The following is a 25,110-nucleotide window of genomic DNA, read 5'->3' on the forward strand; positions in this document are numbered from 1 at the left end:
TCTCTCTCTCTCTTTCTCTCCCCTCTCTCTCTCCCCTCTCTCTCTCTCCCCTCTCTCTCCCTCTCTCTCTCTCTCTCTCTCTCTCCCCTCTCTCTCGCCCCTCTCTCTCGCTCTCTCCTCGCTCTCTCTCCCTCTCTCTCTCTCTCCCTCTCTCCCTCTCTCTCCTCTCTCTCCCCTCTCTCTCCCCCCCTCTCTCCCTCCTCTCTCTCTCTCCCTCTCCCTCCCTCCCTCTCTCCCTCTCCCCTCTCCCTCTCTCTCTCTCTCTCTCTCCCTCTCCCTCTCCCTCTCTCCTCTCTCTCTCTCTCTCTCTCTCTCTCTCTCTCTCTCTCTCTCCTCTCTCTCTCTCTCTCTCTCTCTCTCTCCTCTCTCTCTCTCTCTGCAGGCACTGCAGCTCCACAAGCCAGAAGTGCTCTGATATCAATGAATCATGAAGAGGTTGACACTATCACATCTCCAAACACTGTACAACTATTGTGTTTCTGCAGAGAAATAAAACCATTTACTCATATAATTCATTATATAATATCTCAATCATTTATAGAGTATTGTTGTATTATTATATTGGAAAGAAAACACAAAAAACACAAAAGAATATTTATTGACAGGGGGCAGAACCTGCACGTTCTTCCTGGGGCAGAACAGGGCAGAACCTGCACGTTCTCCCTGGGGCAGAACCTGCACGTTCTTCCTGGGGCAGAACAGGGCAGAACCTGCACGTTCTTCCTGGGGCAGAACAGGGCAGAACCTGCACGTTCTTCCTGGGGCAGAACCTGCACGTTCTTCCTGTTCTACATGTTTCTTCCTCTTCTGCTGCTTCCTTTCCTCCTCTCTCTGTCCTGTGGCCTCCAGCTCCCTCTGGAAGAACTCTGTGTCCACAAAGTCCTTAAAGGTGACTTTCTTTAGGGCTGCTGCTGGTGGTGCTGCTGCTGCTGCTGCTGCTGCTGCTGCTGCTGCCCAGCTGTAGGTGGCAGGTTCACTGTGGCAGGTGTCATGGTGACAGGCACAGTTGGTGCTGCCCGCTGTCAGAGACCGCCAGAGTGTCTGTGTTTGCTCCAGCTTTTCTGGGCTGATATTGAATGAAGATGATGCATTTAATAATTTGCTTTGATGATTTATGTATTGAGAAATGTTTTGTGGTCGGGTGGGATTGGCTCAGGATGGAGCCACTGGAGGAGGTCCTAGAGAACAAAACAGAGGAATGTTTTAGTAATAAGCATTCACAACACGTGTGCACATCAAATACAATATATGACACAAAATGTAACATCACTGCACTGGCTGTCAAACTACAATTAGCATGAAGCATTCATCTGTACACTCTGAGACACAGAACACACATGGAGCTTACTCACTGGCACAGGCGGCTTGAGGGCAGCACATCTGCAGCAGCTGAAGAGAGGAAACTTTGATCTTACAGTAAATAAACTGTAAGATCCCTTCAGAACATGCTGTTTGGACTGTGCAGCTAATGTAAGAGAAGAAGAATCTTAATGAGTCATATTTAGCTGTTAGAAACAACGCACACTTCCATTTGACATGTTGTTTATATCATAAGTAAGTTTATTTCGCTGTTTTATTTAGCAACGGTTGTGTGAATGAGCAGAGGAAGCGCTCACGTCAAATACACACTCACTCATTCATATTGAACACCAGGCATCATAAAAATATCTAAATTCAGAGCAGGACCTGGACAGGGTCAAGAACAACTGAACTCGTGCACAGGACAGAACGTGTCTTTCATGGCAGGACTTCTGAACTTGTCTGTAAACCTGACACGGCTGGAATAAAAGACAAACCTTTTTAACACAAGTTACATCCAAAATGGAGCGTTACAGACACATTACACACATCCACTTTTAAACACTTATTCCTTTCCTATTTCTAACTATCCTTCCTATACTTGCTTCCCTAGGATGAAAAGAAGAAAAAAAAATCTAACAAAATTGTGTTATATAATATGTCTATTATATATATAATACGTCTATTCTTTCTTTTCTATTTTTTGTCAACATATTTGATTGTTTGACTGGGTTCAATATGTCGTTAACATTAAAGGATGCTACTAGTAGAAAATCCGATGCCATTGGCTTGATCGTATTGATTTTGCCATAGATAGATTCAGAATGCGTTTAGACTCTGGTCGAACGCCTCAAACAAACATACCAAACAGAAACAGGAGACAAAAGAAAGGATAATATAGAAAACAAAAGGATTCATGCTGAAAACATGCACCGAACCCAAAGCCTGATCCTGTGAACAATCAAATAGTGGAGACAAGTCCATTCCTAATGAAGGGCCCCTGACAGCTCCCCGGCCGCTCCTGCTCCAATCCTACAAAGAACTGGACACTCCACTGCCCCCCACTGCCCACTACATGTATTTTCCCACAAATCCAATTTTCCATGTTTGGCACTCAGATGAGTGGATGCAACTGGGCACAGAGTCCATGTCCTAAAGGAGCCATTCAACATGGAGCATAAAGTCTGATGTCAAAAACACACAAATCACATCACTATCATCAGTCTCTTCAAATCAATAGGAATATATCACTATGTGACAACAACCTGAACTCACATGCCCCACGCTGGTGCCTCCAGCTCTTGTACTTGGACATTTATTTCAGAAACATGTCCAATAAAAAGAAGGAAAAACACCTCAGAGAAACAGTCTGGCAATGCTACATGCTAGCTAGCTCAGCATCAGTGGCAGATCCCGAACTGCTTTGGCCCCTCTCGCTCCAGCTCCGTGTCGGACATGGCGGTGGAGAGCACCCAGAGCGAGAGACCCTGAGATTATTCCGGCTTCACTGAAGATTATGGCAAGATTACAAAGACAGTGGACGGAAAGATAGGCACGGCCCAGGTGGAAATGCATGATCTGAAATCCAAGAATGGCGAGCTGGACACCCGAGCCACAGGAGGAGGTCTCTGACCTGAGGGACATCGTCTCTACTTTACAAACCACAGTGGAAGAAAAGACAAACCATGTGCCTGTTTTGACAGACAAACTGGACGACCTGTAGAACCGAGACCGTAGACTGTAGATTTGCAGATTGTCGACAATGAGGACACTGAGGGCAAGGATGTGGTCAAGTATGTGGAGACCTGGATCCTCAAGTATCTGAAACTTACAACAAAAGCTGAGAAAATGAAGATTGACCCTGGACAGCGTGTCATGGCAGCACCAAGACCAAGAACACATCTCCTTTTCTTTACTACGCTGCGATAGTGATCAAGAAAGGCTTCTTCTGAGACAGTGGAAAGTGGATTACTTTATTTTGACTTCATCATTATTAGGGGCTTGCTAGCTTGGGACATTTGTCTAAAGACACGGGATACTGGGACAGTCCCTATGGACACTGTTTAATCTGTTTTTCACTGTTGCCCCTCGAGGCAACTACTCTTGTGATTGAAAAGGACCTGGTCTGTATTGGAGACATGTGAGTATTTACCCCATGTGGGACAGTATGTTTCAACTTTGTTTTCTAAATACCAAAAACCGCCTTGTGTTCTGTTGTTTGTGTGTTTTTTACAATGGCATCTGAGAAATGAAGAATAGCATGTTTTGAAGTTAATCACATATTGGGTCTAAATACGTGGTCAAAGATACTAACACTAAAATGCATATTATATACCTACAAGAAACCAATTCAAACGATTATTAACCCTAACCCATCAAAAATGTAATACATTTGGTTCTAACAGACTTTACTATTCCTCATACAGGGCAAACAACAGAATCAGAAAAGGTTTATGTCAATGAACAGAATTCACAAACAGGAACTTGTCTTGGTGATTCAGTGCAACATAAAACAATGAACAATGAATAATTCAAAAAGAGAAACAATTTAAATCTGCTATAGGATAAAAACAACTAAAAGCTATAAGATAAAAAATTATAATAAAAATGAAAATAGGCTTAATATGTACATACATTTACAGTTGAATTTACAAGTGCAGAAAGTGAACAGTGAAGTGATTAAATTAGTTAAAGTGACAGTGTTTAAGAAGTGTTCATGAGTCCAACAGCAGAGGGAAAGAAACTGTTCTTGTGGCGGGAAGTTCTGGTCCGGATGGACCGTAGCCTCCTGCCTGAGGGGAGTGGCCTCCTGCCTGAGGGGAGTGGCCTCCAGCCTGAGGGGAGTGGCCTCCAGCCTGAGGGGAGTGGCCTCCAGCCTGAGGGGAGTGGCCTCCAGCCTGAGGGGAGTGGCCTCCAGCCTGAGGGGAGTGGCTCAATAGTCCATGTCCAGGGTGAGAAGGGTCGGCTGTGATGCAGGTCCCAGAGTCCTGGAGACGCACAGGTCCTGCAGAGATGGAAGTCTGCAGCCGAACACCTTCTCAGCAGAGAGCGCTGTAGTCTCTGTTTGTCCCTGGCTGTGGCTCCAGTGTACCACATGGTGATGGAGGAGGTGATGGAGGAGGTGATGGAGGAGGTGATGGAGGAGGTGATGGAGGAGGTGATGGAGGAGGTGATGGAGGAGGTGATGGAGGAGGTGATGGAGGAGGTGATGGAGGAGGTGATGGAGGAGGTGATGGAGGAGGTGATGGAGGAGGTGATGGAGGAGGTGATGGAGGAGGTGATGGAGGAGGTGATGGAGGAGGTGAGGATGGACTCAATGATGGCCGTGTAGAACTGCACCATTATCTGCGCTGTCAGCTTTGCTTTCTTCAGCTGCCGCAGGAAGTACATCCTCTGCTGGGCATTCCCGGTGAGGGAGCTGATGGTGGGCTCCCACTTGAGGTCCTGGTGATGGTGGTGCAGAGGAAGCGGAAGGAGTCCACGTTAGTGATGGAGGAGTCTGAGATGGTGAGGGGGGGCTGGGGGGCTGTGACTTTCCTGAAGTCCACGATCATCTCCACTGTCTTCTGGGCGTTGACACCAGCCGCTCCACCTCCTGTAGACAGACTTATCCCCGCCTGAGATGAGCCCGATGAGGGTGGTGTCGTCCACAAACTTGATCAGTTTTACGGAGTCAAGGCTGGAGGTGCAGCAGTTTGTGTACAGGGAGAAGAGCAGGGGGGAAAGTATGCAGTCAGAGGGGCGTGGTCATATTGATCTCAAGCAGAATAGCCTGTGAACAGAGTTTTGACCCTAAATTTGTAAAAAAATGATGACAAAGGACATAGAGACGTATGTAGAAGAAAATGACAATGATGAAGTTTCTCCACCATTCTCTGTGATGCAGCAAAGGCAGTTTTGAGGGGCAGTGTAATTGCTGCTGCCTTGGCTAAAAAGAAACAAAGGCAGAACAAATTAAATGATTTACAGAAACTAAAGCTGTTGGAAACTAAACATGAAAACAAGGATCCTCAAATACTACAGGAAATGAAAAAGACAAGGATCATTTGTCTTTTTAATCTCCTGTAGCATTTGATTCACGACCTGGTCTCACAGGAAAAAAATAAATTAATAAAATAAAATAATATATATATATACTATACTGAAAACACAGATATTTGTTTTGGAATCTGAAAAAGTTCTTCACGATACAATTCCTGTGTCAACCGGGGGTAAGAAGTCCACACTTGTTACAAGAAAAACTGCTACTTTCAACCTAAACCGTAGTGACTCTGTCGTTTCCAAAACTGTCTAAAAACCAGAAAGACCAGGCTGTTTCTTGGAACAAACTTGGGGCAAAGCCTAAACGATACAAAGATAACGTAAAGTGATCTAAAATACAGCTTACAAACTGATTTTTACCACTTTCAGAGACTGAATTAAATGAACAGAGGAAAAATTTAATACATGATGTGGCCAAAATGCAGCAGACAGTGGGACGATCTGTGCCAAGCGTCAAGATCACTGATAGGTCTGCCCTGATTCGAGACGGCGCGATAAGTCACGTGACGCATGAAAAGATCAACACACACTGTTTTCACAGCGCCACAGTGAGTGAGATAACGTCACTCCTTCCAAATATTATGGCTAAACATGGAGGAGTTAAACAGCTGATTGTACACGTGGTGCAGTGGACATGCAGCGAGAACAGACTGAAGTTTTGAAAAAAGACTTCTTGAAGCTATTCGACGTGCTTGATAAAATGGAAATCAAAACATTCATAAATGGACCTCTTCCAAACATCGACAGGAGGATAAACAAGTTTACCCGGCTTCTTCAACTGAACACATGGCTGTCCAAAGAGTGTGCACCTAGAGGACTACATTACATTGAGAACTTCTATCTATTCTGGAAACGAGAGACCTGTTTAAGAGAAATGATCCACACCTATGCAAAGGTGGAGTGAGGGTGCAGAGGTGGAGTGAGGGTGCAGAGGTGGAGTGAGGGTGCTGACAGAGAACCTGCTCCACTCTCTGAGGCATTGGACTGGTCCTGGACAGGGTCCTGAGCAGACAGTTAGAGGAGAGAGGAATGAAAGAAGAATTCCTGCTCCATCAGCCAGAGATCGAGCCAATGTTTCAACATCAAAAGCACCACAACCTCAGCCTCCACCAAAGGATTCATCAGCAGCCGCTCCACCACCACCAGAAAAGGATTCAGCTCCAGCTCCTCCACATTCACCTCCACCACCTCCAGCGAAGGACTCATCAGCAACAGCACCTGAACAATCTTCAAAGGCCTTGGACCCATCTTTGACAGGCTCGACAACATCCCTGTCATCGCCCCTGCCTTCAGACCAGCCCTGGGTTCCCCCTGCAACATCTACTCCCACTACAGATTCCTCACTCTCCTTCCCATCTTCACCCTCACCCATGGGCCTTGCCAGCCATCTTGAATGTCTGATTAAATTAGGCCTTAAGATGGCTTCACTCACGCCCAATATAGCAAGATCAAGGGCTATGTCAATAATTATCAACTCTTCCCTGCACAAGCCGACTACACCAACAAAAGCCCCACCACCCATCCCCCCTCGCTTTTCACCTGGTATCTCTCATAGATAGGATGCACTGGGTCTCAGCGTTACCAGGACTTATTGTCATATTAAAAATCAAACCAATGTAAAAATAGCCCCCCCTAGTGCTATTTCTGTAGTCACATCACACAGATGGAAAAACAAAATGAGAATCAGGCGGTCCAATCTGAGAAATTTGATTCATATTCCCTGTGAAAAGACAATGCCCAGTCCCACTGAAACTAGTCTGTGCTAAATGTCAGATTATTATGTAACTAATCACTCTTAATTAATAATTGTATTTCTTCTTATAATCTTGATTTTATGTTTTTAACTGAAACATGGCTTGACAAAAACACAGGAAATGTAGTTCTGATAGAATCTGCTACACCAAACTTTAAGTTTGAATCTGACAAACGAGAAAACAAAAAAGGGGGTGGAGTCTGTGTTATCTTTAGAGATGAAATAATTACCCGCAGGTTGTCTTTTGGGGTGTTTTCATCATTTAAGTATGTATCCTTTAAAATGGAGCTAAAACCTCCAAAAGTCTCCATCCATTCTCTTCATTGTTTTATACAAGCCTCCCCAGCACTGCCAACGTTTTATTGTTGATTTTACTGAGATGCTTTCAGTCATATGCACAGACTTTGATGGTTTGGTCATTACAGGTGATTTCAATGTGCATGTTGATAATATTTGTGGGTGGAGGGTGACTCCTCTGAACAACTGCAGGACAAGCCGGTGGTTTGGGAAAAAACGAAGACAAAGAAGAAGACACAGAAATGATCAGACAGAGCAGCATCGACCACATTGACATTTTAAATATTTACCCCCTAAACAAATTTAAATAGATGATTCAATAGTACAAATATGTTAGGGCTCTTTACGATGGCCCAGCATCAAACATTTAAATTAACAGTCACTTGACGGATTCACTGATTAAGACAGGGTTGTGCTTGGTCCCCCCCTTATTCAATTCAATTCATTTTATTTTTGTAACGCCCAAAATCACAACATGAGTTGCCTAATGTCTGCTTTATACTTGGAACCATTGGTTTATATTAGACGATCGATCGGAAACAATTCATGATGTCTTGATTGATGGAACTGAACATAAAATTGCCTGCTATGCATACTTATTATGACCAAGAAATTAGACAAATTAATGACCATTATAACCCTCGGACTGATTTTTTTTTTTTAAATCAAGGCATGTACGTTAACCAGAAATGGGAAAGAGAAAAAGAGAAGGTAATCTTGTTTTGGTGGATGAGGAGTGGGAGATAGTGTGTACATCTCAGTGGAGGACCACAAATCCCATATCAAGAGAGAATTTTGTTCAAAAATACATCAACATTTTTCCTAACACCAGGTCAAAGTGCCCATTATTCACAGGGAAATGCAACTGTTGGAGAAACTGTGGCTCCAGGAGGCAAAACACTATCACGTGTTCTGGGACTGTCCTGTTGCTCACAAATATTGGACTGAAATTAATAATGCACTGCAGACTGTTTTTGACATTGCCACCCCTCTCGACTTTAGAACTATGTATCTGGGCCCCAAAACTCTTGCCATGGACACACTAAATGAATACTTTTGGAACATATTTTTGGTGGCAGGAAAAAAGGCCATCACTAAGAAACAGCTGACACAAACCAATGGTCGAGGACTGGACTGACATAGAAACAGACATTAATGGGAAAAAATGACATTTGGGGTGCAGCTGGGTCTAGCGGGTGCAGCGGGTGCAGCGGGTGCAGCATGTGCAGCGTGTGCGCTCTAGACTCGCAAATCTGTGGTCCCAGTCTTTATATTCTCCGTGTTTGTTATTTTATGTTTATATTGTCCTGGCTTTGGAAAGAGGAAACCTTAGCAGACAGACTACATCCCTCCACAGCAGAAACAAGTCTGTCTACATATATTCTAAACCTGGAAATTTTAACAGTAAAATATTTTATTCTATTTATTTTATTTTATATTCTTCTAAAAACAAATACATCAATAATACAAACACACACAAATTAAAACGTGATCATATTTAATTGACAACCTTATCACATACCACAGTGCAGTACAAAAACATTACCACTAGATGTCATTGTAGAGCCTTTTGAAGCCTTGGTGCATTTAGTTCTTAGCTTCTTTAGCCGTTTCTACTTGCCTCATTTCACCGTCACTTCCTGTCGGGCAGTAAACGGCTCTAAATGAGTGATTCTAAACCTGGGGGTCGCCAAAGGATTTCAAGAAGTCCTAGAATTGACCAAAAGTTTGACTGATTTAAACCATGTCTTGTTACAAGAGGCTTTTGTATAATTTTGTGGAGTTATTTGTTTGGGAACAAAAGCACACAATTTCCATTATGAAAACAGGTTGAGAACAACTGATTTAAATTATTAGTTTCATCCATTTGCTTTCCATGGCATTCAATTATTTATTACCAGGTCAAGTTGCTGAGAAATGCACTGGAACACATTCGACCAGACACTTGAGAACAAGATATTTTTATTCAATAAATAATAGACATCTTAAACAACTACAATACCAAAGTTACTTTACAAACATATTGATCTGTCTGGCATCAAACCATTCATAAAGAGCTCCAAAAACATAAAGTGCTTAAGTAAACCATGAGCCCCGGCAGCAACGTCTGACGGTAAACGTCCCGCCTCGTGTGTATGAACGAGGTGCTGGTGCTCATGTTTGTACAGTTCTGTAAAATCAAGTTTCACATTCACCAAAAACACACATATGAACAACAGAACACACACTGCACAACGAGCACACATTAGTGACCAGCAGCAGCAGTACAGAGGACCTGCAGGGCAAGGTTACAGAGTGTATCTTTAAAGTGTAACTAAACCCCCACGGCAGAGCCTTCTCCAGCCACAGGGGCGGGGCTCCCAGAGGCGGGTCTCCCAGGGGTGGGTCTCACAGCGGAGGGGCTAACAGGGGCGGGGCTCACAGAGGCGGAGGGGCTTACAGGGGCGGGTCTCACAGCGGCGGGGCTTACAGGGGCGGGGCTTACAGGGGCGGGGCTCACAGGGGGACAGTCGGGACGTAGTGGCCAGGCTTATGATTCACAGTTGAATCCAGTAGGACAAAGCAGGCACAGCTTTGGACCCAAAAGTCAGATTTTTAACAAATATGCACTAAAATGGCAAAATAAGGCCAGGGATGTGTGTATATCTATTTTAGACCCATTTACACAGTTAAACAGTTAAGAAAGTGGCTTTGGCGTTTAGTTGCTCTTTAAACATTGAAAAAGTCTGGTATTTAATCTTAGAAGGAGCCTGGATTCCACTGAAGCAGCTCAGGGCAGACGGAGGTAGATATTTCCCCTCTGTTTTTTTCAGCACCTAAAGCAGCACCCAGGGGCCCACCGTTACATGTAAGTGAGCTTTGGGTTTGAGTGTGTGCGTGGCTCAAGTTGACACAGGAGGAACATGCAAACGCATTCACCGACTGACTTTGACATTCACTGTTTGATTCAGTGCAGTTTGTATAAAGCTCTGTGCTGCCAACCCACTGTCCAATCAGCTGACAGAATGTTAGCTCCGCCCCTCAGACTCCACTGAGGCCAGATTCTGAAGATCTGGCCCTGGATTGGTCCTGCTCCACCGGAATGTGTGCACAGAGTTGATCTGTTCTGTATCTCTGCAGCGCTGTCCAGGGGCCTTAACATAGCCGGACTCGGTCTCCTCACTGACTCACGCTCCCACTGCAGGCTTGGACCCTGGGCTGGACCCTGGCCTGGACCCTGGGCTGGACCCTGGGCTGGACCCTGGGCTGGATCCTGGGCTGGATCCTGGGCTGGGATATCCAGGTGAGGAGGGTGGACTCGTCTGCGTTGGATGATCCGATTAAAGTAGACACTAGAGCAGACACACATGTAAACAATGGCTGCAGGAGGATTACAGGCCTCCGAGTAGCAGTGCCGCTGAGCCCAGTAGCAGCAGCAGAGAGCGTGGGGCCGTGCCAGGGCCCGCCCCGCTCTTGGCATCTTCCTCAAACAGGTGGTGGCGCTGGCTGTTGGAGTGCAGCATCTTGACGTCCTCAAATGCGTAGAAGGCGGCCATGGTGAAGTTAATGTCTCCAGTGGAGAGCAGGTCGAACACACACGACTGGAAGTACAGGTCCTCCACTGGGAGCCTCTCCTTGCACTTAGCCTTGGCCGTGTGGTAGCTGAAACTCTGCGTGGGCCTGTTACGTCCCGTCGCCTGCAGCGTGCGGCTGAAGTGAATGCGCTGGTTGGCGGGGCAGCCGTGCAGACACAGGTACAGGTCCTGAGTGTCTCCTTCTTCTGCAGAGCGCACCACGTCCTCGGGCATGCGCACGGCGAAGGTCAGGTAGCGTCCCACCTGCCGCACTATAATGGTAGTGCCAATGTAGCGTGCCTGGATCTCCACGTGCGCCCCAGGGACCTTCTCCACGATGCGCAGAGTGTTGGCGCTGTGACGCTCGCCTCCGTTCTTGGAGCCATCGGCGAAGGCAGCCGGAAGTTCGTCCGTTTCTGCGTGGAAGGTCTTTTGATCCACACACTCCTGGAAGTTCTTGAAGATGATTGTGAGCTACGGCAGAAAACAGGAAAAGCATTAGTGACAGTGGACAATCAAAGAGTTAAAGTTATGCTCACAAGTCTGGGCTAGAAATCTAATCGGTCCAATCTTTGTGTATTTCATAATCAACTACCGGTATGTGAAAATTACTAAATTGTCACACAACAATGTGACTTTTCTCCCTCAACAATTATCTGAAATTAACTTGTAACTTTCGAACCTTTTACTGCTGCATCTTGGGAGCAAGAGTATTGGTGTTGCAGTGGCTTAAAGGCCTGCGTGTTCAGCCAATCAGAGAGTGTTTGGTTGAAGTGCGAAGCCTTACGTTAAAGACTCTTTAGGAAAAAAATTTCAACTATGCGGATGGTTCCACTCGGAAATTAACGGGATTTCATAGCAACTAGCTCAGATTTCTACTGTCAACATCGCATGAAACCCGCGCAGACTCGAACTACTGCCAACGTCTGCTCATCGAACCGAGAATTCTGCCACTGACAGATTCATTCTGTCGCTGTGACGCAAAATACCGACATAACTTCTTCATGCGCCGGGCGTGTGTTTATGCGTTGAGCATGTGTCACCATGTCTTCATTTCAAGTCATGTCTTTGTTATTTTGAGGCATTTTTTTCCTGTCGTGATGCACTTTGTTTTGCCTTGTGTCTGAATTGTGCTCTACAAATAAACCTGCCTTGCCAATGTTGATAAAGAGGTTTATATCCATGTGTATCATTACCAGGATTAAACCATTAGTGAAAATGACACGAACCAAACTATGGTGAGGTTTCAGCCCTCCTCTGAAAAGAAAAGTGTGTTTACTGCAGCTCTAAACCTTCAAGTCAGAACAAAGTCAGGAATATCAGCTCCGATTGAAGTACATGCTTTTTGCACTCCTGCGGTGAGAGACGAGAACTGCACTGCCACATCTCAGACACACAAACTACTGCCACATCTCAGACACACGACCAAACTACTGCCACATCTCAGACACACGACCAAACTACTGCCACATCTCAGACACACGACCAAACTACTGCCACATCTCAGAGACACGTCCAAACTACTGCCACGTTTCAGACACATGTCCAAACTACTGCCACATCTCAGACACACGACCAAACTACTGCCACATCTCAGACACACGTCCAAACTACTGCCACATCTCAGACACACGACCAAACTACTGCCACATGTCAGACACACGACCAAACTACTGCCACATGTCAGACACATGACCAAACTACTGCAACATCTCAGACACACGACCAAACTACTGCCACATCTCAGACACACGACCAAACTACTGGCACATCTCTGACACACGACCAAACTACTGCCACATCTCAGACACACGTCCAAACTACTGCCACATGTCAGACACACGTCCAAACTACTGCCACATCTCAGACACACGACCAAACTACTGCCACATGTCAGACACACGACCAAACTACTGCCACGTCTCAGACACACGACCAAACTACTGCCACATCTCAGACACAAGTCCAAACTGCTGCCACATCTCAGACACACGACCAAACTACTGCCACATCTCTGACACACGACCAAACTACTGCCACATCTCAGACACACGTCCAAACTACTGCCACATCTCAGACACACGTCCAAACTACTGCCACGTCTCAGACACACGACCAAACTACTGCCACATCTCAGACACACGTCCAAACTGGTGCCACATCTCAGACACACGACCAAACTACTGCCACATGTCAGACACACGACCAAACTACTGCCACGTCTCAGACACACGACCAAACTACTGCCACATCTCAGACACAAGTCCAAACTGCTGCCACATCTCAGACACACGACCAAACTACTGCCACATCTCTGACACACGACCAAACTACTGCCACATCTCAGACACACGTCCAAACTACTGCCACATCTCAGACACACGACCAAACTACTGCCACATCTCAGACACACGTCCAAACTACTGCCACATCTCAGACACACGACCAAACTACTGCCACATCTCTGACACACAAACTACTGCCACATCTCTGACACACAAACTACTGCCACATCTCAGACACACGACCAAACTACTGCCACATCTCAGACACACGTCCAAACTACTGCCACTTCTCAGACACACGACAAAACTACTGCCACATCTCCGACACACGTCCAAACTACTGCCACATGTCAGACACACGTCCAAACTACTGCCACATGTCAGACACACGACCAAACTACTGCCACATCTCTGACTCATGACCAAACTACTGCCACATCTCAGACACACGATCAAACTACTGCTACATGTCAGACACACGTCCAAACTACTGCCACATCTCAGACACACGACCAAACTACTGCCACGTCTCAGACACGACCAAACTGCTGCCACATCTCAGACACACGTCCAAACTACTGCCACATCTCAGACACACGACCAAACTACTGCCACATCTCAGACACAAGTCCAAACTACTGCCACATCTCTGACACACGACCAAACTACTGGCACATCTCAGACACACGTCCAAACTACTGCCACATCTCTGACACACGGCCAAACTACTGCCACATCTCAGACACACGGCCAAACTACTGCCACATCTCAGACACACGACCAAACTACAGCCACATGTCAGACACACGTCCAAACTACTGCCACATCTCAGAGACACGACCAAACTACTGCCACATGTCAGACACAAGTCCAAACTACTGCCACATCTCTGACACACGACCAAACTACTGGCACATCTCAGACACACGTCCAAACTACTGCCACATCTCTGACACACGGCCAAACTACTGCCACATCTCAGACACACGGCCAAACTACTGCCACATCTCAGACACACGACCAAACTACAGCCACATGTCAGACACACGTCCAAACTACTGCCACATCTCAGAGACACGACCAAACTACTGCCACATGTCAGACACACGTCCAAACTACTGCCACATCTCAGACACACGTCCAAACTACTGCCACATCTCAGACACACGACCAAACTACTGCCACATCTCAGACACACGACCAAACTACTGCCACATCTCAGTCACACGACCAAACTACTGCCACATCTCTGACACACAAACTACTGCCACATCTCAGACACACGTCCAAACTACTGCCACATCTCAGACACACGACCAAACTACTGCCACATCTCAGACACACGTCCAAACTACTGCCACATCTCAGACACACGACCAAACTACTGCCACATCTCTGACACACAAACTACTGCCACATCTCAGACACACGTCCAAACTACTGCCACATCTCAGACACACGACCAAACTACTGCCACATCTCAGACACACGACCAAACTACTGCCACATCTCAGACACACGACCAAACTACTGCCACATCTCAGACACAAGTCCAAACTACTGCCACTTCTCAGACACACGACAAAACTACTGCCACATCTCCGACACACGTCCAAACTACTGCCACATGTCAGAAACACGTCCAAACTACTGCCACATGTCAGACACAAGTCCAAACTACTGCCACATCTCTGACACACGACCAAACTACTGGCACATCTCAGACACACGTCCAAACTACTGCCACATCTCTGACACACGGCCAAACTACTGCCACATCTCAGACACACGGCCAAACTACTGCCACATCTCAGACACACGACCAAACTACTGCCACATGTCAGACACACGTCCAAACTACTGCCACATCTCAGAGACACGACCAAACTACTGCCACATGTCAGACACACGTCCAAACTACTGCCACATCTCAGACACACGTCCAAACTACTGCCACATCTCAGACACACGACCAAACTACTGCCACATCTCAGACACACGTCCAAACTACTGCCACATCTCAGTCACACGACCAAACTACTGCCACATCTCTGACACACAAACTACTGCCACATCTCAGACACACGTCCAAACTACTGCCACATCTCAGACACACGTCCAAACTACTGCCACATCTCAGACACACGACCAAACTACTGCCACATCTCAGACACACGTCCAAACTACTGCCACATCTCAGACACACGACCAAACTACTGCCACATGTCAGACACACGACCAAACTACTGCCACGTCTCAGACACACGACCAAACTACTGCCACATCTCAGACACAAGTCCAAACTGCTGCCACATCTCAGACAAACGACCAAACTACTGCCACATCTCAGACACACGTCCAAACTACTGCCACATCTCAGACACACGACCAAACTACTGCCACATCTCTGACAGACAAACTACTGCCACATCTCAGACACACGACCAAACTACTGCCACATCTCAGACACACGTCCAAACTACTGCCACATCTCAGACACACGTCCAAACTACTGCCACTTCTCAGACACACGACAAAACTACTGCCACATCTCAGACACACGTCCAAACTACTGCCACATGTCAGACACACGTCCAAACTACTGCCACATCTCTGACTCACGACCAAACTACTGCCACATCTCTGACTCACGACCAAACTACTGCCACATCTGAGACACACGTCCAAACTACTGCCACATCTCAGACACACGACCAAACTACTGCCACATGTCAGACACACGACCAAACTACTGCCACATCTCAGACACACGACCAAACTACTGCCACATCTCAGACACACGTCCAAACTACTGCCACATCTCAGACACACGTCCAAACTACTGCCACATCTCAGACACACGTCCAAACTACTGCCACATCTCAGACACACTTCCAAACTACTGCCACATCTCAGTCACACGACCAAACTACTGCCACATCTCTGACACACAAACTACTGCCACATCTCAGACACATGTTCAAACTACTGCCACATCTCAGACACACGTCCAAACTACTGCCACATCTCAGACACACGACCAAACTACTGCCACATTTCAGACACACGTCCAAACTACTGCCACATCTCAGACACACGACCAAACTACTGCCACATCTCAGACACAAGTCCAAACTGCTGCCACATCTCAGACACACGACCAAACTACTGCCACATCTCAGACACACGTCCAAACTACTGCCACATCTCTGACACACGGCCAAACTACTGCCACATCTCAGACACACGACCAAACTACTGCCACATCTCAGACACACGACCAAACTACTGCCAAATCTCTGACACACAAACTACTGCCACATCTCAGACACACGATCAAACTACTGCCACATCTCAGACACACGACCAAACTACTGCCACATCTCAGACACACAACCAAACTACTGCAACATGTCAGACACACGTCCAAACTACTGCCACATCTCAGAGACACGACCAAACTACTGCCACATGTCAGACACACGTCCAAACTACTGCCACATCTCTGACACACAACCAAACTGCTGCCACATCTCAGACACACGTCCAAACTACTGCCACATCTCAGACACAAGACCAAACTACTACCACATCTCTGACACACGACCAAACTACTGCCACATCTCAGACACACGTCCAAACTACTGCCACATCTCAGACACAAGTCCAAACTACTGCCACATCTCAGACACACGACCAAACTACTGCCACATCTCAGACACACATCCAAACTACTGCCACATCTCAGACACACGTCCAAACTACTGCCACATGTCAGACACACGTCCAAACTACTGCCACATCTCAGACACACGACCAAACTACTGCCAAATCTCTGACACACAAACTACTGCCACATCTCAGACACACGACCAAACTACTGCCACATCTCAGACACACGTCCAAACTACTGCCACATCTCAGACACACGTCCAAACTACTGCCACATCTCAGACACACGACCAAACTACTGCCACATCTCAGACACACAACCAAACTACTGCAACATGTCAGACACACGACCAAACTACTGCCACATCTCAGACACACGACCAAACTACTGCCACATGTCAGACACACATCCAAACTACTGCCACGTCTCAGACACACGACCAAACTACTGCCACATCTCAGACACAAGTCCAAACTACTGCCACATCTCAGACACACGACCAAACTACTGCCACATCTCAGACACACGTCCAAACTGCTGCCACATCTCAGACACACGACCAAACTTCTGCCACATCTCAGACACACGTCCAAACTACTGCCACATGTCAGACACACGTCCAAACTACTGCCACATCTCAGACACACGTCCAAACTACTGCCACATCTCAAACACACGACCAAACTACTGCCACATCTCAGACACACGTCCAAACTACTGCCACATCTCAGACACACGACCAAACTACTGCCACATCTCAGACACACGTCCAAACTACTGCCACATCTCTGACTCACGACCAAACTACTGCCACATCTGAGACACACGTCCAAACTACTGCCACATCTCAGACACACGACCAAACTACTGCCACATGTCAGACACACGTCCAAACTACTGCCACATCTCAGACACACGACCAAACTACTGCCACATGTATAACACATGACCAAACTACAGCCACGTCTCAGACACGACCAAACTGCTGCCACATCTCAGACACAAGTCCAAACTACTGCCACATCTCAGACACACGTCCAAACTACTGCCACATCTCTGACACACGGCCAAACTACTGCCACATCTCAGACACACGACCAAACTACTGCCACATGTCAGACACACGACCAAACTACTGCCACATCTCAGACACACGACCAAACTACTGCCACATCTCAGACACACGTCCAAACTACAGCCACATCTCAGACACACGTCCAAACTACTGCCACATCTCAGACACACGACCAAACTACTGCCACATCTCAGACACACGACCAAACTACTGCCACATCTCAGACACACGTCCAAACTACAGCCACATCTCAGACACACGTCCAAACTACTGCCACATCTCAGACACACGACCAAACTACTGCCACATCTCTGACACACGTCCAAACTACTGCCACATCTCAGACACACGTCCAAACTACTGCCACATCTCTGACACACGGCCAAACTACTGCCACATCTCAGACACACGACCAAACTACAGCCACATGTCAGACACACGACCAAACTACTGCCACATCTCAGACACACGACCAAACTACTGCCAAATCTCTGACACACAAACTACTGCCACATCTCAGACACACGACCAAACTACTGCCACATCTCAGACACACGACCAAACTACTGCCACATCTCAGACACACGACCAAACTACTGCCACATCTCAGAGACACGACCAAACTACTGCCACATGTCAGACACACGTCCAAACTACTGCCACATCTCTGACACACAACCAAACTGCTGCCACATCTCAGACACACGTCCAAACTACTGCCACATCTCAGACACAAGACCAGACTACTACCACATCTCTGACACACGACCAAACTACTGCCACATCTCAGGCACAAGTCCAAACTACTGCCACATCTCAGACACACGACCAAACTACTGCCACATCTCAGACACACGTCCAAACTACTGCCACATGTCAGACACACGTCCAAACTACTGCCACATCTCAGACACACGACCAAACTACTGCCAAATCTCTGACACACAAACTACTGCCACATCTCAGACACACGACCAAACTACTGCCACATCTCAGACACACGTCCAAACTACTGCCACATCTCAGACACACGTCCAAACTACTGCCACATCTCAGACACACGACCAAACTACTGCCACATCTCAGACACACAACCAAACTACTGCAACATGTCAGACACACGTCCAAACTACTGCCACATCTCAGACACACGACCAAACTACTGCCACATGTCAGACACACGTCCAAACTACTGCCACGTCTCAGACACACGACCAAACTACTGCCACATCTCAGACAAAATTCCAAACTACTGCCACGTCTCAGACACACGACCAAACTACTGCATCATCTCAGACACACGACCAAACTACTGCCAAATCTCAGACACACGACAAAACTACCGCCACATCTCAGACACAAGTCCAAACTGCTGCCACATCTCTGACACACAACCAAACTACTGCCAAATCTCAGAGACACGACCAAACTACTGCCACATGTCAGACACATGTCCAAACTACTGCCACATCTCTGACACACAACCAAACTGCTGCCACATCTCAGACACACGTCCAAACTACTGCCACATCTCTGACACACAACCAAACTGCTGCCACATCTCAGACACACGTCCAAACTACTGCCACATCTCTGACACACGACCAAACTACTGCCACATCTCAGACACACGACCAAACTACTGCCACATCTCAGACACACGTCCAAACTACTGCCACATGTCAGACACACGTCCAAACTACTGCCACATCTCAGACACACGACCAAACTACTGCCAAATCTCTGACACACAAACTACTACCACATCTCAGACACACGACCAAACTACTGACACATCTCAGACACACGTCCAAACTACTGCCACATCTCAAACACACGTCCAAACTACTGCCACATCTCAGACACACGGCCAAACTACTGCCACATCTCAGACACACAACCAAACTACTGCAACATGTCAGACACACGTCCAAACTACTGCCACATCTCAGACACACGACCAAACTACTGCCACATGTCAGACACACGTCCAAACTGCTGTCACGTCTCAGACACACGACCAAACTACTGCCACATCTCAGACACAAGTCCAAACTACTGCCACATCTCAGACACACGACCAAACTACTGCCACATCTCAGACACACGACAAAACTGCTGCCACATCTCTGACACACGACCAAACTACTGCCACATCTCAGACACACGTCCAAACTGCTCCCACATGTCAGACACACGACCAAACTACTGCCAAATCTCAGACACACGTCCAAACTACTGCCACATCTCAGACACACGTCCAAACTACTGCCACATCTCAGACACACGACCAAACTACTGCCACATCTCAGACACACGTCCAAACTACTGCCACATCTCAGACACACATCCAAACTACTGCCACATCTCACACACGACCAAACTACTGCCACATCTCAGACACACAACCAAACTACTGCAACATGTCAGACACACGTCCAAACTACTGCAACATCTCAGACACACGACCAAACTACTGCCACATGTCACACACAAGTCCAAACTGCTCTCACATGTCAGACACACGACCAAACTACTGCCAAATCTCAGACACACGACAAAACTACCGCCACATCTCAGACACAAGTCCAAACTGCTGCCAAATCTCAGACACACGACCAAACTACTGCCACATCTCTGACACACAACCAAACTACTGCCACATCTCAGACACACGACCAAACTACTGCCACATCTCAGACGCAAGACCAAACTACTGCCACATCTCAGACACACGTCCAAACTACTGCCACATGTCAGACACACGACCAAACTACTGCCACATTTCAGACACACGACCAAACTACTGCCAAATCTCTGACACACAAACTACTGCCACATCTCAGACACACGTCCAAACTACAGCCACATCTCAGACACACATCCAAACTACTGCCACATCTCAGACACACGACCAAACTACTGCCACATCTCAGACACACGACCAAACTACTGCCACATCTCAGAAACACGACCAAACTACTGCCACATCTCAGACACACGTCCAAACTACTGCCACATCTCTGACACACAAACTACTGCCACATCTCAGACACACAACCAAACTACTGCCACATCTCAGACACACGTCAAAACTACTGCCACATCTCAGACACACGACCAAACTGCTGCCACATCTCAGAAACACGACCAAACTACTGCCACATCTCAGACACACGTCCAAACTACTGCCACATCTCTGACACACAAACTACTGCCACATCTCAGACACACAACCAAACTACTGCCACATCTCAGACACACGTCAAAACTACTGCCACATCTCAGACACACGACCAAACTGCTGCCACATCTCTGACACACGACCAAACTACTGCCACATCTCAGACACACGTCCAAACTACTGCCACATGTCAGACACACGTCCAAACTACTGCCACATGTCAGACACACGACCAAACTACTGCCACATCTCAGACACACGACCAAACTACTGCCATATGTCAGACACACGACCAAACTACTGCCACGTCTCAGACACATGACCAAACTACTGCCGCATCTCAGACACACAACCAAACTACTGCCACATCTCAGACACACGTCCAAACTACTGCCACATCTCAGACACACGTCCAAATTACTGCCACATCTCAGACACACGACCAAACTACTGCCACATCTCAGACACACAACCAAACTACTGCCACATCTCTGACACACGACCAAACTACTGCCACATCTCTGACACACGACCAAACTACTGCCACATCTCAGACACACGTCCAAATTACTGCCACATCTCAGACACACGACCAAACTACTGGCACATCTCTGACACACGACCAAACTACTGGCACATCTCTGACACACGTCCAAACTACTGCCACATCTCAGACACACGTCCAAACTACTGCCACATCTCAGACACACAACCAAACTACTGCCACATGTCAGACACACTACCAAACTACTGCCACATCTCAGACACACAACCAAACTACTGCCACATCTCAGACACACGTCAAAACTACTGCCACATCTCAGACACACGACCAAACTGCTGCCACATCTCAGAAACACGACCAAACTACTGCCACATCTCAGACACACTTCCAAACTACTGCCACATCTCTGACACACAAACTACTGCCACATCTCAGACACACAACCAAACTACTGCCACATCTCAGACACACGTCAAAACTACTGCCACATCTCAGACACACGACCAAACTGCTGCCACATCTCTGACACACGACCAAACTACTGCCACATCTCAGACACACGTCCAAACTACTGCCACATGTCAGACAAACGTCCAAACTACTGCCACATGTCAGACACACGACCAAACTACTGCCACATCTCAGACACACGACCAAACTACTGCCATATGTCAGACACACGACCAAACTACTGCCACGTCTCAGACACATGACCAAACTACTGCCGCATCTCAGACACACGACCAAACTACTGCCACATCTCAGACACACGTCCAAACTACTGCCACATCTCTGACACACGACCAAACTACTGCCACATCTCAGACACACGTCCAAATTACTGCCACATCTCAGACACACGACCAAACTACTGCCACGTCTCAGACACACGACCAAACTACTGCCAAATCTCAGACACAAGTCCAAACTGCTGCCACATCTCAGACACACGACCAAACTACTGCCACATCTCTGACACATGACCAAACTACTGCCACATCTCAGACACAAGACCAAACTACTGTCACATCTCTGACACACGACAAAACTACTGCCACATCTCAGACACACGACCAAACTACTGCCACATCTCAGACAAACGTCCAAACTACTGCCACGTCTCAGACACACGACCAAACTACTGCCACGTCTCAGACACACGACCAAACTACTGCCACATCTCAGACACACGACCAAACTGCTGCCACATCTCTGACACACGACCAAACTACTGGCACATCTCTGACACACGATCAAACTACTGCCACATCTCAGACACACGTCCAAACTACTGCCACATCTCTGACACACAAACTACTGCCACATCTCAGACACACGTCCAAAATACTGCCACATCTCAGACACACGTCCAAACTACTGCCACATCTCAGACACACGACCAAACTACTGCCACATCTCTGACACACGACCAAACTACTGCCACATCTCAGACATACGTCCAAATTACTGCCACATCTCAGACACACGATCAAACTACTGGCACATCTCTGACACACGTCCAAACTACTGCCACATCTCAGACACTTGACCAAACTGCTGCCACATCTCTGACACACGTCCAAACTACTGCCAAATCTCAGACAAACGACCAAACTACTGCCATATCTCAGACACACGTCCAAACTACTGCCACATCTCAGACACACGACCAAACTACTGCCACATCTCAGACACACGACCAAACTACTGCCACATCTCAGACACACGTCCAAACTACTGCCACATCTCTGACACACAAACTACTGCCACATCTCAGACACACGACCAAACTACTGCCACATCTCCGACACACGACCAAACTACTGTTACATCTCTGACACACGTCCAAACTACTGCCACATCTCAGACACACGACCAAACTGCTGCCACATCTCAGACACACGTCCAAACTACTGCCACATCTCAGACACACATCCAAACTACTGCCACATCTCAGACACACGACCAAACTGCTGCCACATCTCTGACACACGTCCAAACTACTGCCACATCTCAGACACACGACCAAACTACTGCCACATCTCAGACACACGTCCAAACTACTGCCACATCTCAGACACACGACCAAACTACTGCCACATCTCAGAAACACGACCAAACTACTGCCACATCTCAGACACACGTCCAAACTACTGCCACATCTCTGACACACAAACTACTGCCACATCTCAGACACACAACCAAACTACTGCCACATCTCAGACACACGTCAAAACTACTGCCACATCTCAGACAAACGACCAAACTGCTGCCACATCTCAGAAACACGACCAAACTACTGCCACATCTCAGACACACGTCCAAACTACTGCCACATCTCTGACACACAAACTACTGCCACATCTCAGACACACAACCAAACTACTGCCACATCTCAGACACACGTCAAAACTACTGCCAGATCTCAGACACACGACCAAACTGCTGCCACATCTCTGACACACGACCAAACTACTGCCACATCTCAGACACACGTCCAAACTACTGCCACATGTCAGACACACGTCCAAACTACTGCCACATGTCAGACACACGACCAAACTACTGCCACATCTCAGACACACGACCAAACTACTGCCATATGTCAGACACACGACCAAACTACTGCCACGTCTCAGACACATGACCAAACTACTGCCGCATCTCAGACACACAACCAAACTACTGCCACATCTCAGACACACGTCCAAACTACTGCCACATCTCAGACACACGTCCAAATTACTGCCACATCTCAGACACACGACCAAACTACTGCCACATCTCAGACACACAACCAAACTACTGCCACATCTCTGACACACGACCAAACTACTGCCACATCTCAGACACACGTCCAAATTACTGCCACATCTCAGACACACGACCAAACTACTGGCACATCTCTGACACACGACCAAACTACTGGCATATCTCTGACACACGTCCAAACTACTGCCACATCTCAGACACACGTCCAAACTACTGCCACATCTCAGACACACAACCAAACTACTGCCACATGTCAGACACACTACCAAACTACTGCCACATCTCAGACACACAACCAAACTACTGCCACATCTCAGACACACGTCAAAACTACTGCCACATCTCAGACACACGACCAAACTGCTGCCACATCTCAGAAACACGACCAAACTACTGCCACATCTCAGACACACGTCCAAACTACTGCCACATCTCTGACACACAAACTACTGCCACATCTCAGACACACAACCAAACTACTGCCACATCTCAGACACACGTCAAAACTACTGCCACATCTCAGACACACGACCAAACTGCTGCCACATCTCTGACACACGACCAAACTACTGCCACATCTCAGACACACGTCCAAACTACTGCCACATGTCAGACACACGTCCAAACTACTGCCACATGTCAGACACACGACCAAACTACTGCCACATCTCA

General features: G+C 47.2%; 1 protein-coding gene across 2 annotated transcripts in view; it reads right to left on the reverse strand.

Moving 5' to 3' along the window:
- Window positions 1-9,335: 9,335 nt before the first annotated feature.
- rgma (repulsive guidance molecule BMP co-receptor a) overlaps window positions 9,336-25,110 on the reverse strand; it is a 129,528-nt gene continuing 113,753 nt past the window's right edge. For both annotated transcript variants that reach the window (XM_072435811.1, XM_072435812.1), the window contains exon 4: window positions 9,336-11,418. In XM_072435811.1, coding sequence (XP_072291912.1) covers window positions 10,762-11,418 — 657 coding nt within the window. In that variant the 3' untranslated portion in view covers window positions 9,336-10,761. The remainder of the gene's footprint in view (window positions 11,419-25,110) is intronic.

This window comes from Eucyclogobius newberryi, unplaced genomic scaffold, assembly GCF_026437365.1.
Source record: "Eucyclogobius newberryi isolate DKJ021-1_F unplaced genomic scaffold, fEucNew1.0.hap1 SCAF_7, whole genome shotgun sequence".
NCBI lineage: Eukaryota > Metazoa > Chordata > Actinopteri > Gobiiformes > Gobiidae > Eucyclogobius > Eucyclogobius newberryi.